The sequence below is a fragment of the Bubalus bubalis genome, chromosome 3 (assembly GCF_019923935.1).
Source record: "Bubalus bubalis isolate 160015118507 breed Murrah chromosome 3, NDDB_SH_1, whole genome shotgun sequence".
Lineage (NCBI taxonomy): Eukaryota > Metazoa > Chordata > Mammalia > Artiodactyla > Bovidae > Bubalus > Bubalus bubalis.
Window position 1 is genome coordinate 35,193,393 of NC_059159.1, and position 12,433 is coordinate 35,205,825.

The 12,433-nt window shown below is 51.3% G+C and overlaps 2 protein-coding genes across 5 annotated transcripts; one reads left to right on the top strand and one right to left on the bottom strand.

Annotated features, from left to right (window-relative positions):
• Positions 1–59: 59 nt before the first annotated feature.
• On the top strand, positions 60–4,020 carry SLC25A35 (solute carrier family 25 member 35). Of its 2 annotated transcripts, XM_006062908.4 has the most exons (5): positions 60–1,008; positions 2,092–2,157; positions 2,611–2,763; positions 3,116–3,250; positions 3,414–4,020. In XM_006062908.4, exons 1-5 carry the CDS (start codon positions 634–636, stop codon positions 3,585–3,587), a joined length of 903 nt encoding a protein of 300 aa, XP_006062970.1. In that variant the 5' UTR covers positions 60–633; the 3' UTR covers positions 3,588–4,020. The 2 variants fall into 2 exon arrangements, with proteins under 2 accessions (XP_006062970.1, XP_006062971.1); XM_006062909.4 differs by lacking the exon at positions 2,611–2,763.
• RANGRF (RAN guanine nucleotide release factor) lies at positions 3,991–5,456 on the bottom strand. 3 transcript variants are annotated; one of them, XM_044939321.2, is made up of 5 exons: positions 5,212–5,456; positions 5,006–5,122; positions 4,666–4,801; positions 4,469–4,554; positions 3,991–4,264 (listed from the first exon to the last, which is right to left on the bottom strand). In XM_044939321.2, exons 1-5 carry the CDS (start codon positions 5,286–5,288, stop codon positions 4,141–4,143), a joined length of 540 nt encoding a protein of 179 aa, XP_044795256.1. In that variant the 5' UTR covers positions 5,289–5,456; the 3' UTR covers positions 3,991–4,140. The 3 variants fall into 3 exon arrangements, with proteins under 3 accessions (XP_044795256.1, XP_006062972.3, XP_044795257.1); XM_006062910.4 differs by having other exon boundaries at positions 4,645–4,801; positions 5,212–5,432; XM_044939322.2 differs by lacking the exon at positions 4,469–4,554 and having other exon boundaries at positions 4,645–4,801; positions 5,212–5,452.
• Between the last annotated feature and the right edge of the window lie 6,977 nt (positions 5,457–12,433).

The following is a 12,433-nucleotide window of genomic DNA, read 5'->3' on the forward strand; positions in this document are numbered from 1 at the left end:
CCTCTCCAAGGCTCCTCATTGGGCGCTGCTCTCCAGTGATTGGAGTGTGGTGGCCAGGCCTCTGTAGGCTACCCGGGGTGAAGCTGCTGAGGGCTCCAGCAGATGCCTGGGGGCGCTCATCCTCTGCTGAGTCTGGACTTCCTTCCCGGATTCAGACCTCGCTGCTGCCCCGGGGACGCTACCGGATCTTCTCCTGGTCCTCTCCTTCCTTCATCTGCTGATTTTCTTTTCCCTTCCTCCCCCGCACGCGTCTCCCAACTCTGCTTTTCTCTCCCCTACTCCCGGCCCCCGTGTCTGGCCATCCTAAGTAAGCATCCCACCTGCTGTCCTCTTGACTTCTGTCCCTCCTTGACCTCAAATCCCTTAATTAACAAGTCCCTGTCATAGCCTTCTCGCCAGACTCTCCTAAACTCATATTTCTCTCTACCATCTCCTGACTCCCAAATTCCAGCTAACCCTTGACCTCTTGACATCTGACCCTGACACTGTATAGATTCCAGACCTCTAAATTTCTACCTCCCTGCAGCCTGGACCGCTGGAACTGAGGCTCTCCCCAGGATATTCTGACCTCAATTCTGAAGTTAATTTTAACTTTCTTACCCCTGGGCCAGTTCCTGCTACTGCTGTCCCACCATGGACTTCTTGATGAGCGGCCTGGCAGCCTGCGGGGCCTGTTTGTTCACCAATCCCCTGGAGGTGGTGAAGACCAGGATGCAACTGCAGGGAGAACTGCGGGCCCCCGGCACCTACCAACGGCACTACCGAAACGTCTTCCATGCCTTCATCACCATCGGCAAGGTGGACGGCTTGGCGGCCCTGCAGAAGGGCCTGGCCCCTGCCCTCTTATACCAGTTTCTGATGAACGGCATCCGGCTGGGCACCTACGGGCTGGCAGAAGCTGGGGGCTACCTGCATACGGCTGAAGGCACGCTCAACCCTGTTCGCAGCGCCGCAGCTGGGGCCTTGGCTGGGGTCATGGGAGCCTACTTGGGGAGCCCCATTTACATGGTGAGAAGAAGGGTCTTGCCTGGGGCCTTCCAGGAAGATCCTTGGTGCAGGGTGGGTGCCTGGGCCTTCACTGAGGTTGGAAGTGGATTTGTGTAGGGGGAAGATGAGCGGTTTGATTAACATACTTCAGCGAGTCTGGGGATTGGGGGAGGTCCTGGGCATCACAGAATTACCATCCTGTAGTCTGCCTCTGAGTTATCTGGTATAGGTGAAGGGTCAGAAGCCTGAGGCCCAGAAAAGGAAATGACTAGCTCAAGGTCACACAGCTGCTTATTGCTAGGACCAGTCCAGTCCTTGCTTGGCTTCTTTGGTGGCTCAGTGGTAAAGAATTCACCTCCAATGCAGGAGATGTGAATTTGATCTTCCCATGGGTTGGGAAGATCCCCTGGTGAAGGAAATGGCAACCCACTCCAGTATTCTTGCCTGGGAAATCCCATGGACAGAGGAGCCTGGCGGGCTATAGTCCATGGGGTCGCCAAAGAATCAGACACTACTGAGTGACTAAAGAAGAACAAGGCTCTGCTTAGCTCTCTCTCTGGAAAGACACTGTGAGGCAGTGAGGTCTGTAGAAGGAAAGGTAATCTGGTTTCCCTCCCAGGTTATGAGGTTCAGGGACAGTGATCTCTCCAAAGCCAGCTGGAGGCCAGAGAGCAAGTTTTGCAGGGGACCCCTCACAACCTGCCCCAGAGTCTGATGTTGGAGCCTGGTCATGGTAGTGGCTGAAGATTCTGTCTGCCAGTCTGAGAACAGGAGGTGGCATGAGAGGCTGGACACCAGGTCTCGCCTAATGTGAACATTCTTAGGAAATGTTGCCATTTTCCATCCCCCACCCCTACCCCAAGGGAGGGAGGATGTAGAGGGGGTGGGGTGCCTCACAGTGCTAGGAGATCCATCCCCCGGGATTGGAGCCAAGGAACACAGTCTCATGACCAATTTGTTAAGTAGGAACAACAATAATTATCAGATTAGAAGGATATTGATTGCTGAATACCCTAGAGAAAGTGTGAGGGGGTCAGGCATTTGGGTTTCTGAGGTGGGAGGCTGACCTCTGAGCCATAGGCTGTAATACTCTGTCTTTCCCAGGTGAAGACACACCTCCAAGCACAGGCAGCCACAGAAATCGCTGTGGGGCACCAGTATAATCATCAGGTGAGGGTTTTCCAACCCCTGGCTTGAGTCCCTGCCCATTCTCTCCCTTCTTCCCCCAGCTTTCTGCCTGTACCCAGCAGCTCCAACCCAGCCACAGATCTGCTCTGCCCATCAGTTCAGCCCTACTCCACCCCTGGAATCCACCCAAACCCTCTTTCCCATATGTTCCCAGTTCCTCTAGTCTTCTGCACCTGTTTCTCCTGCCCCATCCTCCTGACCTGCTAGTGTCCTCACTTGCATACACCCTGCCCTGTTCTGGGGTGGCGAGGGAGAGAAGGATAGGTTGGTCGATAACTGAGGGCCACATTCATGCTCGAAGCCTACATAGAACTGGTTGTCTAGACATTGGGGTGCCTATGATGGACCCATCCTTGTCACTGTTAGGAGGTAGCAGCCCCTGATGCTTGGGTGACTGAACCCTGCCCCCATGGTCTTTCCCCCCGCCCCCACCAGGGCATGTTTCAGGCACTAACCAAGATTGGCCAGAAACATGGTCTGGTGGGGTTGTGGCGTGGGGCCCTGGGCGGCCTGCCCCGAGTTATCGTCGGTTCCTCCACCCAGCTGTGCACCTTCTCCTCCACCAAGGACCTCATGACCCAGTGGGAGGTACTGCCTGGGGAAGGGGTGGGGCCACCCTGGGAATGTGGGCAGGGGTGCGGGGGGCAACCTGAAGCGGGCTCAGTTTGAAGTGGGACAGTGCCAACGTTCAATGTGAGGGGGTAGCAGGTAGTCTTGGGGGGCCACTGTCTCTTTCTAACCTTCCCACAGTTCTCTTGTGCCTTCCACCCAGGTGTGCCTGAGTCCTCAGTGCCTTGTACTCTTTCTCCGTCAGTGTTATCACCGGTGGAGTGGAAGCTCCCTGAGTTACCGGCTCTTTCCTGTATCCCCAGTGCAGGGCCTGGCCTTTCTGTGGGGTTGAACGATTGGCTGACAGAGTTCTCCCTCCCTCCCCCATTAGATATTTCCACCCCAGAGCTGGAAGGTGGCTCTGGCGGCTGCCATGGTGAGTGGCATTGCGGTGGTCCTGGCCATGACACCCTTTGACGTGGTCAGCACCAGGCTGTACAACCAGCCCACAGATGCTCAGGGCAAGGTAAGGGAGTGCCCTGGGGTGTGGGCAGGCAGGGAGAGCTGGGGGATGGGGGAAAGCAGATTGTGGGTGGAGGTAGGAACCCTAAAATGCAGCCTACTGAGGTGAGGCTCCTGGTGGGTTCTGACAAACTCCTTCTCTCTGCTTTTCCTCTCCCACCTCTCAGGGCCTCATGTACCGGGGGTTACTGGATGCTCTGCTGCAGACGGCTCGGACAGAGGGCATTTTTGGCATGTACAAGGGAATAGGTGCCTCCTACTTCCGCCTTGGCCCCCACACCATCCTTTCCCTCTTCTTCTGGGACCAGCTGCGCATGGTCTACTACACCTACACCAAATAACGACAGCCGCTCTTCCCCACTCCAGCAAATCAGCACTCCTTGGACTCTTCCGACTCCATTTTTTATTACCGGGAGACTTCTGACCAGATGACCTTTCATCCATCCGAGGGGGACCGCCAACACCACTCCCCATCTGATTTCTCAGGATTGAATCACTACAAGGGATAGTTTCCCTCCCTTTCTTGGGTGTTGCTTTAAACCTTCCCTGCCTGTACTCCTACACATTTCACACCGCTCTCTCAGGGCTGAACCTGTCACTCCAAAGTGTGTTTCCTCCCTTTCTCCACTGCCGGCCTTGGGTCCCTTCTGATCCCATGTATAATTTTAACTTCACCTGTCCAAGACCAAAGGGAATTGAGGGGACCCAGGTGTTCTGTTAGATTTCAAAGGCACAGAGATTATATTGGTTATAAAGCAAGTTTATTTCTGCAGAGAGGAGGTGTCTTGTGTTTATGCACTGGAAAGGAATTAGGGGAGTGTATCCAACCCTTTGTTCCCCTTGCAGAACAGAAGCCTCAGGTCTTCAGAAGCATTATGCAGCATTTCAGCATCCTTACTGGGGACCAAAGATGTTGGGATCGTGAAGGGTCAGACTGGTCACAAGCTGTTCAAAGTCGCCCAGGCTCCAGGGAGGAATTGACAGATTTTCCGGGCCAAGAGATAACCTATTCTCAGGGCTTGGGGGTGGGGAACAGATAGAGAACATCATCTAGGCCTTGAAGCTCCCATTTCCCCAGAAGACCTGGTTATCTGTGACCCCAAACTCGTGGCCCACTCCCACTTCCTTGGAAGCCCCCACCAGCCAGTCTCCCTACTCTGCCCCTCCAAGCCTAATTCCCCTGGGGACCCAATCATTATCCACGTGCCCTTTCTATCCTTACGGGGGCTGATTGAAGGTGAGAAGGAGATCAGTCTGGTACTGGGGCAGCCGCAGCAAAGCCTGATGCAGTGTCACATACTTGGCTACCTAAAGGGATCAGAGTCCGGATGCTTACCTGATTCCCCAGTGCCACCCCCTTAACCCCTCCAGGACGTCTCACACTTCTCTGACCCTCACCTGCTGATTTTCTTTAGCTACCTGCTGTTGGCCAGAGAGGATCCAGGCTTCTTGACAGCAGCCCCTCAGGGCCAGGTTCTCCAAAACTAGGGGCTGCACAGTCTCCACTTGCACAGCCCTAGCCTCTTGCACCCCGCCAACATCTTCAAAGTGGTACCTGGAGTTGAGGGAGCAGGGTCAGGGAGGGGCATTTGTTACTGCCCTTTCAAGTATCTGTTAAATCCTAAGCTGCTCTCGCTTCCAGTGATAACATGTTGCCCTTGGAGTTCTCATTACCCTGATTAACCGTCCAGCCACAGGCCACGCCCACTCCCTCGGCTCCGGCCCTCCCATTGGCCAGCCGCGGGCCCGCCTCCCTCACCGGGCAGCCTCCTCGCCCTGCACGTGGGCCTGCAGCTCTAGAAGTTCGACTATCAGGCTCTGGTCTGTCACGCGATGGCAGAAAACTTCTTGATTGTCCGGGACCGGTCGGAGGTCGCTGGAGAGAGGCGAGGTAGACCCTGGTTGACCCCAGTTTCTTCCCGCAACCCACCTGGTCAAATTCCTTTGGTGCCTGGGCCGTCTCACCTTACGTCAATGGCCCCCGGAGGGAGAGTGGCGGAGAAGGCGCCCCCGAACAGTGGATAGTCTCGCGTGGGCTCCATGGGCCTGAGACTAGAGTATAGGCATTAGAGATTTAAAAGAAACTCACATGGGGCCACGTGCCATCACTTCCCTGCGTTTCTCTGCAGCCGTGGCCACCTCCAGGTCGCCCTTGGCTTCCGACTCTTTAAGATTTGGCCCCGCCCCGCGGTCGCGCTGGCCAATTGGCGCCCGCGCCTTGGGGGCGTTGCCCCAGCGGAGCTGCTCCCGGAAGCCAAGCTCTGGCGAGGGCGCGGGGCGGGACCGCGGGGTCCGCTAGGAGCTAAGACCTCGGTTTAGGACTTGTGACGCCCACTTGGTCACTAGCCCGCGCCCATCGGCCTCCTCGTTTTAAAGGGGTCGCGCTTTCTAAGAATGTCGCTTGAGAACCTCCTTAGGGGCCGTTACTCATCCAAGGACTGACGTGTTTGTGGGGTCTCCTGAGGTGTGTAGAGGGGGGATAGTTTCAGGGTCTCCCCATATCACTCTCGGGGCCTCTTGACAGGGAACGGACTGCCAACCAGATCGCTAATTCCCGGATGCAGGGAATTAGGTAAACAATGGGGCCAGGTGTGGGGGTATCGGGTTAGGATTCAGGCCTCACGCCTTCCTGAAAGCAAGACCCAACCTGGGGATTATATATCTAATCCTCTCATATCTTCCCTCGGGAGCTGAGGTGAGGTGAAGGGATGGAGGTGTGGGGAGGAGGCGGTCCCCACCCCTACACACACAGACACACCTGGACGGAAGCACGAAATAAACTCTGTTGTTTTTCTTTTATAGATTTTTAGAGTGCTCTTAAAATTTCAGCTCAGGTGTAGCCTCCCAGCTAATTGCTTCATTCATCTTTGAGCCCCAGCACCTGGCAGAGTGTTTAGCGCATAACAGACATGTATTGTTGAGTGATTGAATAAACCCAAGAGGGTGAATTTTGGGACCCAGGGGACCACCCATACCCTCAGGGGCTCTAGATGTCATCTACTTGCCAACCAAAAACTGAGCTAGAGTATTCTCATCCTGAGGCCATCCCACCCACTAGGTTCCAAGTGCCATGCATCATACTTCTGGACCCTAATAATTTTGTAACACTGAGGCCAAGGGGCACATATTCTTTGATTCCCTCATCTTACCAGGCCTTAAGCAAAGGGCTGGATATACAAAGGCTATCTAGGACCCAGCCCTTACCCAACCAGAAATTTACAAAGAACAGTGGAGCACACTTTGAGCCTTTTTTTTTTTTTTTTTTAATTTTTACTTATTTATTTGGCAGTGCTGGGTCTTAGTTGTGGCATGCAGGATCTTTAGTTGTGGCATGTGGAATCTATTGACAGTTCCCTTATCCAGGATCAAACCTGGGATCCCTGCATTGGGAACTTGGAATCTTATCCACTGGACCACCAGGGAAGATCCCTTGAGTCTTTTTTTTTTTTTTTTTAAGATTTGTTTGGTTTTTGCTGTCCTGGGTCTTTGTTGCTGCCTTAGGGCTTTCTCGTTGCTCAGCATAGGCTCCAGGCATGTGAACTCTAGTAGTTGCAGCTCCCGGGCTCTAGAATGCAGGCTTAGTAGTTGTGGCACGCCAGTGTAGTTGCTCTGAGGCATGTGGGAACTTCTGGGACTAGGAACCGAACCCAGGTCCCCTGCATTGGCAAGTGGATTCTTAACTACTGGACCACCAGGGAAGCCCCACCTTGAGTCTTAAAAGTTGCCTCAGAATTCACCAGGTCATGTTAGGGGTATTCTAGCCAAGGCAAACATCAGGAGCAAAGACTTGGAAATGAGAGGGCATGTTTTGGGGAATGTAAGCATATCAGCTTGGCAAGGGTGCCGTGGCAGGGAGCTTTGAGGCTGGACAGTTGGTCACGTGCAAGGTGTTCATAGAACATGCTAAGAAGTGTGGACTCCTCACTTACGAAAGCCAGCATCAGACCTCTCTCTGAGCCTCATCAACTAAAACATTGTTAGAATTAAAGGCAGTATAGATGTAGTTGAATCTAAATCTGTTTCAGGCAAAGAGAGTAGACTGTTTGATCCAGGAGAAATTAGAAAGAGGGAGGGGTGTGTTACAGAAGCCTGAGGAAGAGGAGCAGTCCGGACAAGGGGAACCAAGGAAACCAAGCCACAGGGCCAACCCTGCTGCCTCCCTCAGCATCTCTGTCCCTCCCTCCACTTCTACTGGCTTGCCCTCTGCCCTGTCCTCCCTGCTAGAGGCAATACTGGCTCTGGCTGCTTTGTGAGCAGTCAAGCAGATAGGGAGTCCTTGGAAAGGGACCTGCAAGGACATAGAAGTTAACAGAGCCCCAGCACCGGGCACAAGGGGTGAGGGCCTATTCATGGGCCAGGAAGAGGTGAGACTAGACTATGGAGACTGAGGAAAATACCCCCAACTTCCTCATTTTGGATCTATGGCATGTCAGGTGTCATGCTCTGCTATGACATGCTGGGGAGGCCTAGCCCTCCACAGTTCCAGAGCTCTGGGGGCACAGGTTAGGTGGGCTCTTCCAGATGGTAGGAAGCAGTCCTCCAGGAAGTGACAGAGGTACAGGGCTGGACGTCCTCTGGGAGTGGGGTGGAAGGAAGCCCTAACTTGGCAAATTCCTGCTCTTGACTCTCCCTTACCCTTCACCTTTTTTCCTCTGTGTCTGTCACTAATGGGCTCCCCAACAGCTGATTCTTTCTACATGTTCAAGTTCAAACTTCCCAAGAGGCCGGATCTAATTAGGCCAGTTTTTTGCCATCCAATTTGAAAGTACCTCTTTGACCAGCTGTCCTGCCTGGCCATTTCCCAGGCCAATACCCAGACACAGATAAGATCTCTTCTTTGTCCACCATTTCCCAGGCCAATACCCAGACACAGATAAGATCTCTTCTTTGTCCATCTGGCTGTGACTAGGATGACCAGTATCATGGGAGAGATCTCTTTAGGCCACTTTTCTCAAGAGGGTATGAACATATGTCCAGCTCCTGGCTCACCTGTTGAAGTAGGCCTGCAACTGATTGATTCTGTACCCCTGGGATAGTCCTTCTTCCAGCGCTCTGCATGCATCTGATGCAGTTTTTTATTTTGGGCTCAGGTGTCCCCAGGCTCCCACCCCATTACCTTTGGGGCCACCAAGAGGTGGAAGTGATGGACTCAGATCAGAGAGGCGACTCAACACCCAAAGTCAAGCATCCCTTTAGAGTAAGGGCAATGTATATTTCTACTAAGCAGGGGTTTTTATATTTTTTATTTTTTATTTATTTATTTTTTTAAGCAGGGGTTTTTAATGTTTTTGCTTCCATGCACCTCTTTGACAGTTTGGTGAAGCCCTTGGAGCCCTACTCATAATAATGTTTTTATTATAATTTTTTAAATATTTGGCTGCAACACTCAGGATCTTTGATCTTTGTTTCAGCACATGGGATCTTTAGTTGGAGCAAGCAGAATCTAGTTCCCTGACCAGGGATCAAACCCAGGCCCCCTGTGTTGGGAGTGCGGAGTCTTAGCCACCGGACCATCAAGGAAGTTCCAAATTGGCATATAATTTAGCCTTTTCATCTGCTTTGTTCTGCCAAGCCATTTCCTTGTCACCTTCCCCAGATGTAGTGTTTGGGAGTGGGGAGGGCTGTCTGTACTACTTAGGGAAACGATCTAGGAGTGAGAGGAGTTCGCCTCGCTGTGAAGACAGGGTCAGCAGAGCTAGGACTCAGTGGTAAGGAGAACAGGATGACTCCCTAGTCCCTTCTGTTGCCCTGGATACCTTCCCAGGGGCATCCCAGGATGCTCCAGTGACATGGGCAGTGGGAAGCCAGTTGGTTAGGCTGTGAGGTTAGTGATGCCATTCTTTCTCAGCCTCTTTTTTTGCCAGTCCCTTCAATGTTCCCAGGCTCTCCTCACTGCTCCCAATTAATCTTCCCCACACATAGACCAGTGCCTCCCAAACCTTCATCTCCATCTGTATCCCAGATCTGTTGTTGTTGTTGTTTTGGCTGTGCCACCCATGTGGCATGCAGGATTTTAGTTCCCTGACCAGGGGTCAAACCCACGCCCCCTGCAGTGGAAACATGTGTCCCCCTGACACCTCAAACTCAACAGTCCTAAGCAAAGCACATCATTTTCCTCCCATGCATGCACCATCTTCATCTATAGTTAATGAAGTTATTGCCTACCCAGTGCTCCAAGCAAAGAATCTGCACTTCATCATCAACTCCCCTATCTTTCCTTCACATCCAGTTCCTGGTGATTCTACCCACCACCACCACCCTAGTCCTGACTATCACTGTTTCTGCCTGGAGCATGCAAAGTACCTGGAGCAAGTACTGGCCCATAGTGGCTGGTACTCCTAGTGAGCTACTCACACAGGAAGGTCTTTCCTGAAGCCTGAGATAGGTCTCTAACCCAGGCCCCACCACAGCAGTGCCCCAGACTCTACCTTCTGGCTTATGGGATTTCTCACATCCTCTCTTGTCTTCTTTGCAGCTGGACTGATCATGTCTTGCTCTCATCTAACCCCCTTCAGGTGGTTTATAAAATGCAGATTCCTTGACATGCTCTGTTAGGCTCTTAACTGTGCCTGTCCTGTTTTAATGTCCCAGACAGACTCATCTTTGTTCAGTTCCTTAACTCGCTTTACTGTTTGCCCCTGAGGCTTTGCAAGTATCTTTAGTTTTCACTCCCTCCTGACTTTTGTAACCAGCTGCTGCTCATTCCTCATGTCTCAGTTAATCTGGGGAATCTTCCCCTGATCCTGACAGCCTGGGCTGCATCCCCTACTGTGAGCTCCCACCTGCACCCTGAGATTCCTCTAAAAGATATTTCATTGAAATGATTTGCTTCATGTCTGTCTCCCTCCATGTGTGCACCTGCCCAGGGAGGAGGCCCTTGACAATTTTCTTACCTGGGTGACAGGTGGGGCAGGACTCTCTCTTTTACACCCTTTGTCGGTGTAGCCACCGGCTGTTCCTCCAGCCTGACCAGGCAGACAAAATTGTACAAAGCCACCCCTTCTGGGGGAAAACGGCCCATAGTGTCTGGTACTCCTAGTGGGCCACTCACACAGGAAGGTCTTTCCTGAAGCCTGAGATAGGTCTCTAACCCAGGCCCCACCACAGCAGTGCCCCAGACTCTACCTTCTGGCTATCTGCTTCCCTCAAGTGTCTAACGACAGGCTGAAGATTTCTTTGATTTCTGCCCCAGCGTTCTGAATGCAGCACGTGCTGGAGAAATAAATACATCTTATGGGGTCCTGGGGCCTCTGAAGCCTCAACTGCTGGAGATGTCCTCCTCCCACAGACTCACAACTGCCTGGAGTCCCTCTCTGGGAGGGTCCTATCTGGACCTCTGCACACACAACCCCCTCTTTTTGCCTGGACCCCCTGGAACCCTCATCCAACACATATTAGACACACACTCAGTTTAGTGCTTTTTCTGTGAAACTGAAGGGGGCTGTTGGCTGCCAGGCAGATGTTTAATTAAGAGAGACAAGACTTACTGGTTCTCCCCATCTCTCCACCCACCCCTCCATCTGCCCCAACACATGCATATGCTGTCCTTCATTTGACACAATGACAAGAGCTTGCAACTTTGGAGAAAGGAAGTAAAAAGGGGAAATGACTGAAGGCTTGCAAAACAAAACCACCCATAAGCCCAATTCATTAAGTTCACTCTTCTATTAAGGGAAAAAATGTTATCAACCTTAACTAATTTTAACATTATTTATTCATTTGTTCAATATATATTTATTGAGCACCATGTAGGTGACAGGCATTGTGCTAGGTGTTGGGTACAGTGGAGGGCAGCAAGGGAGTTCCTGCTCTCATGGACCACCAAAGAATTCCCTCAGAGACATTTCCAAGATGGTGAGCTACTTAGGGAGCTGTATAACAGGACAGTCACGCAGTCATGAGAACTTCCACATGCACTTCTCTGGACAAAGGAAGCAAGGATGGTTGTCAGCAAGAAGTCCTGACAATGCTGCCTCCTGGAAATGTGACTTTAGGACAGTAGGAAGTAGATGTTGCAATTTATTTAACCTTAATTCTTCCTTTGTTTTAAAAAGTGGGGAGGGGGCTATCAAGTACCTTGCTGAACTCTTATGAAAAATAATTTAGATACATATAAATGCCTAGCATATGCTTGGTTCATGGTAGGTGCCATATACTGGTATTTTTTTGTTTTATTGAGATATGATTGACATCACATTATGTGAGTTTAAGGTGTACAATGTATTGACTTGACACACTAGCAAATGATTACCACCATACCTCACACCTGGACTTCCCAGGTGGCAATAATGATAAAGAACTCGCCTGCCAATGCTGGAGACAAGAGACGAAAGTTCAGTCCCTGGGTCGAGAAGATCCCCTGGAGGATGGCATGGCAACCCACTCCAGTATTCTTGCCTGGAGGATCCCATGGACAGAGGAGCCTGGTGGGTTACAGTCCACAGGGTCACAGAGTCAGAAATGACTGAAGTGACTTAGAATGCACACGCATATCTACATCACATAATTACTATCTTTAAGATTTACTCTTGCAGCAACTTTCAGGTACACAAGTTATTAACTGCAATCACCATGCTCTACATTAGATCCCAAGAGGTTATTCATCAAATAATCTAGAAGTTTGTACCCTTTGACCAACATTCCCTTTTCCCCCACCGACCATTCTAGCCTGTTTCCATGAGTTCAGCTTCTTTTAGATTCTACATGTAAGATCATACAGGACTTGTTTTTCTTATTCACTTAGCTTCATGCCTTTGAGGTCCATCCATGTTGTTGCAAATGGCAGGATTTCCTTCTTTCTTGCAGCTCTAATAATCTGTTGTGTATATATACACACCACATACAGATCCTGTTGGACTATAAGGTCCCTGGCAGCACTGACAGTGTTTGGCACTGTTGCAAATCATCAAACATGAATGGAATGAATGAAGGAATGAATATTAAAGGCTCAGTGCTGGGGATAAGAGTGCTGACCACTTCTGTCAGGAAGGGAGTTGCTAAATTAGGAGAAGCAAAAATCAGGGGTACTGAATTCAGAGGCCAGCACCAGGGCAACCCCTATGACACAGCTGGAAACACTATCAGAGAGGCTGCCAAAGTCTGTTACCACTTAGCACAGAGCTGCATTTAAAAAGAATCCATTTAAAAAGAAAGCTTTAGCTGTCTTTCAGATGAGAACCCCCAGGTC

Bases quoted from the DNA above. Each gene is read 5' to 3' on its own strand.
- SLC25A35 (XM_006062908.4), top strand. From the start codon at position 634: ATGGACTTCTTGATGAGCGGCCTGGCAGCCTGCGGGGCCTGTTTGTTC. The intron at 2,764-3,115 runs GTACTGCCTGGG...CTCCCCCATTAG, and splicing joins ACCTCATGACCCAGTGGGAG to ATATTTCCACCCCAGAGCTG. The intron at 3,251-3,413 runs GTAAGGGAGTGC...CCCACCTCTCAG, and splicing joins CCACAGATGCTCAGGGCAAG to GGCCTCATGTACCGGGGGTT.
- RANGRF (XM_006062910.4), bottom strand. From the start codon at position 5,288: ATGGAGCCCACGCGAGACTATCCACTGTTCGGGGGCGCCTTCTCCGCC. The intron at 4,802-5,005 runs GTGAGGGAGGCG...CCTCAACTCCAG, and splicing joins CAGGGCGAGGAGGCTGCCCG to GTACCACTTTGAAGATGTTG. The intron at 4,555-4,644 runs GTGAGGGTCAGA...TGATCCCTTTAG, and splicing joins TAGCTAAAGAAAATCAGCAG to GTAGCCAAGTATGTGACACT.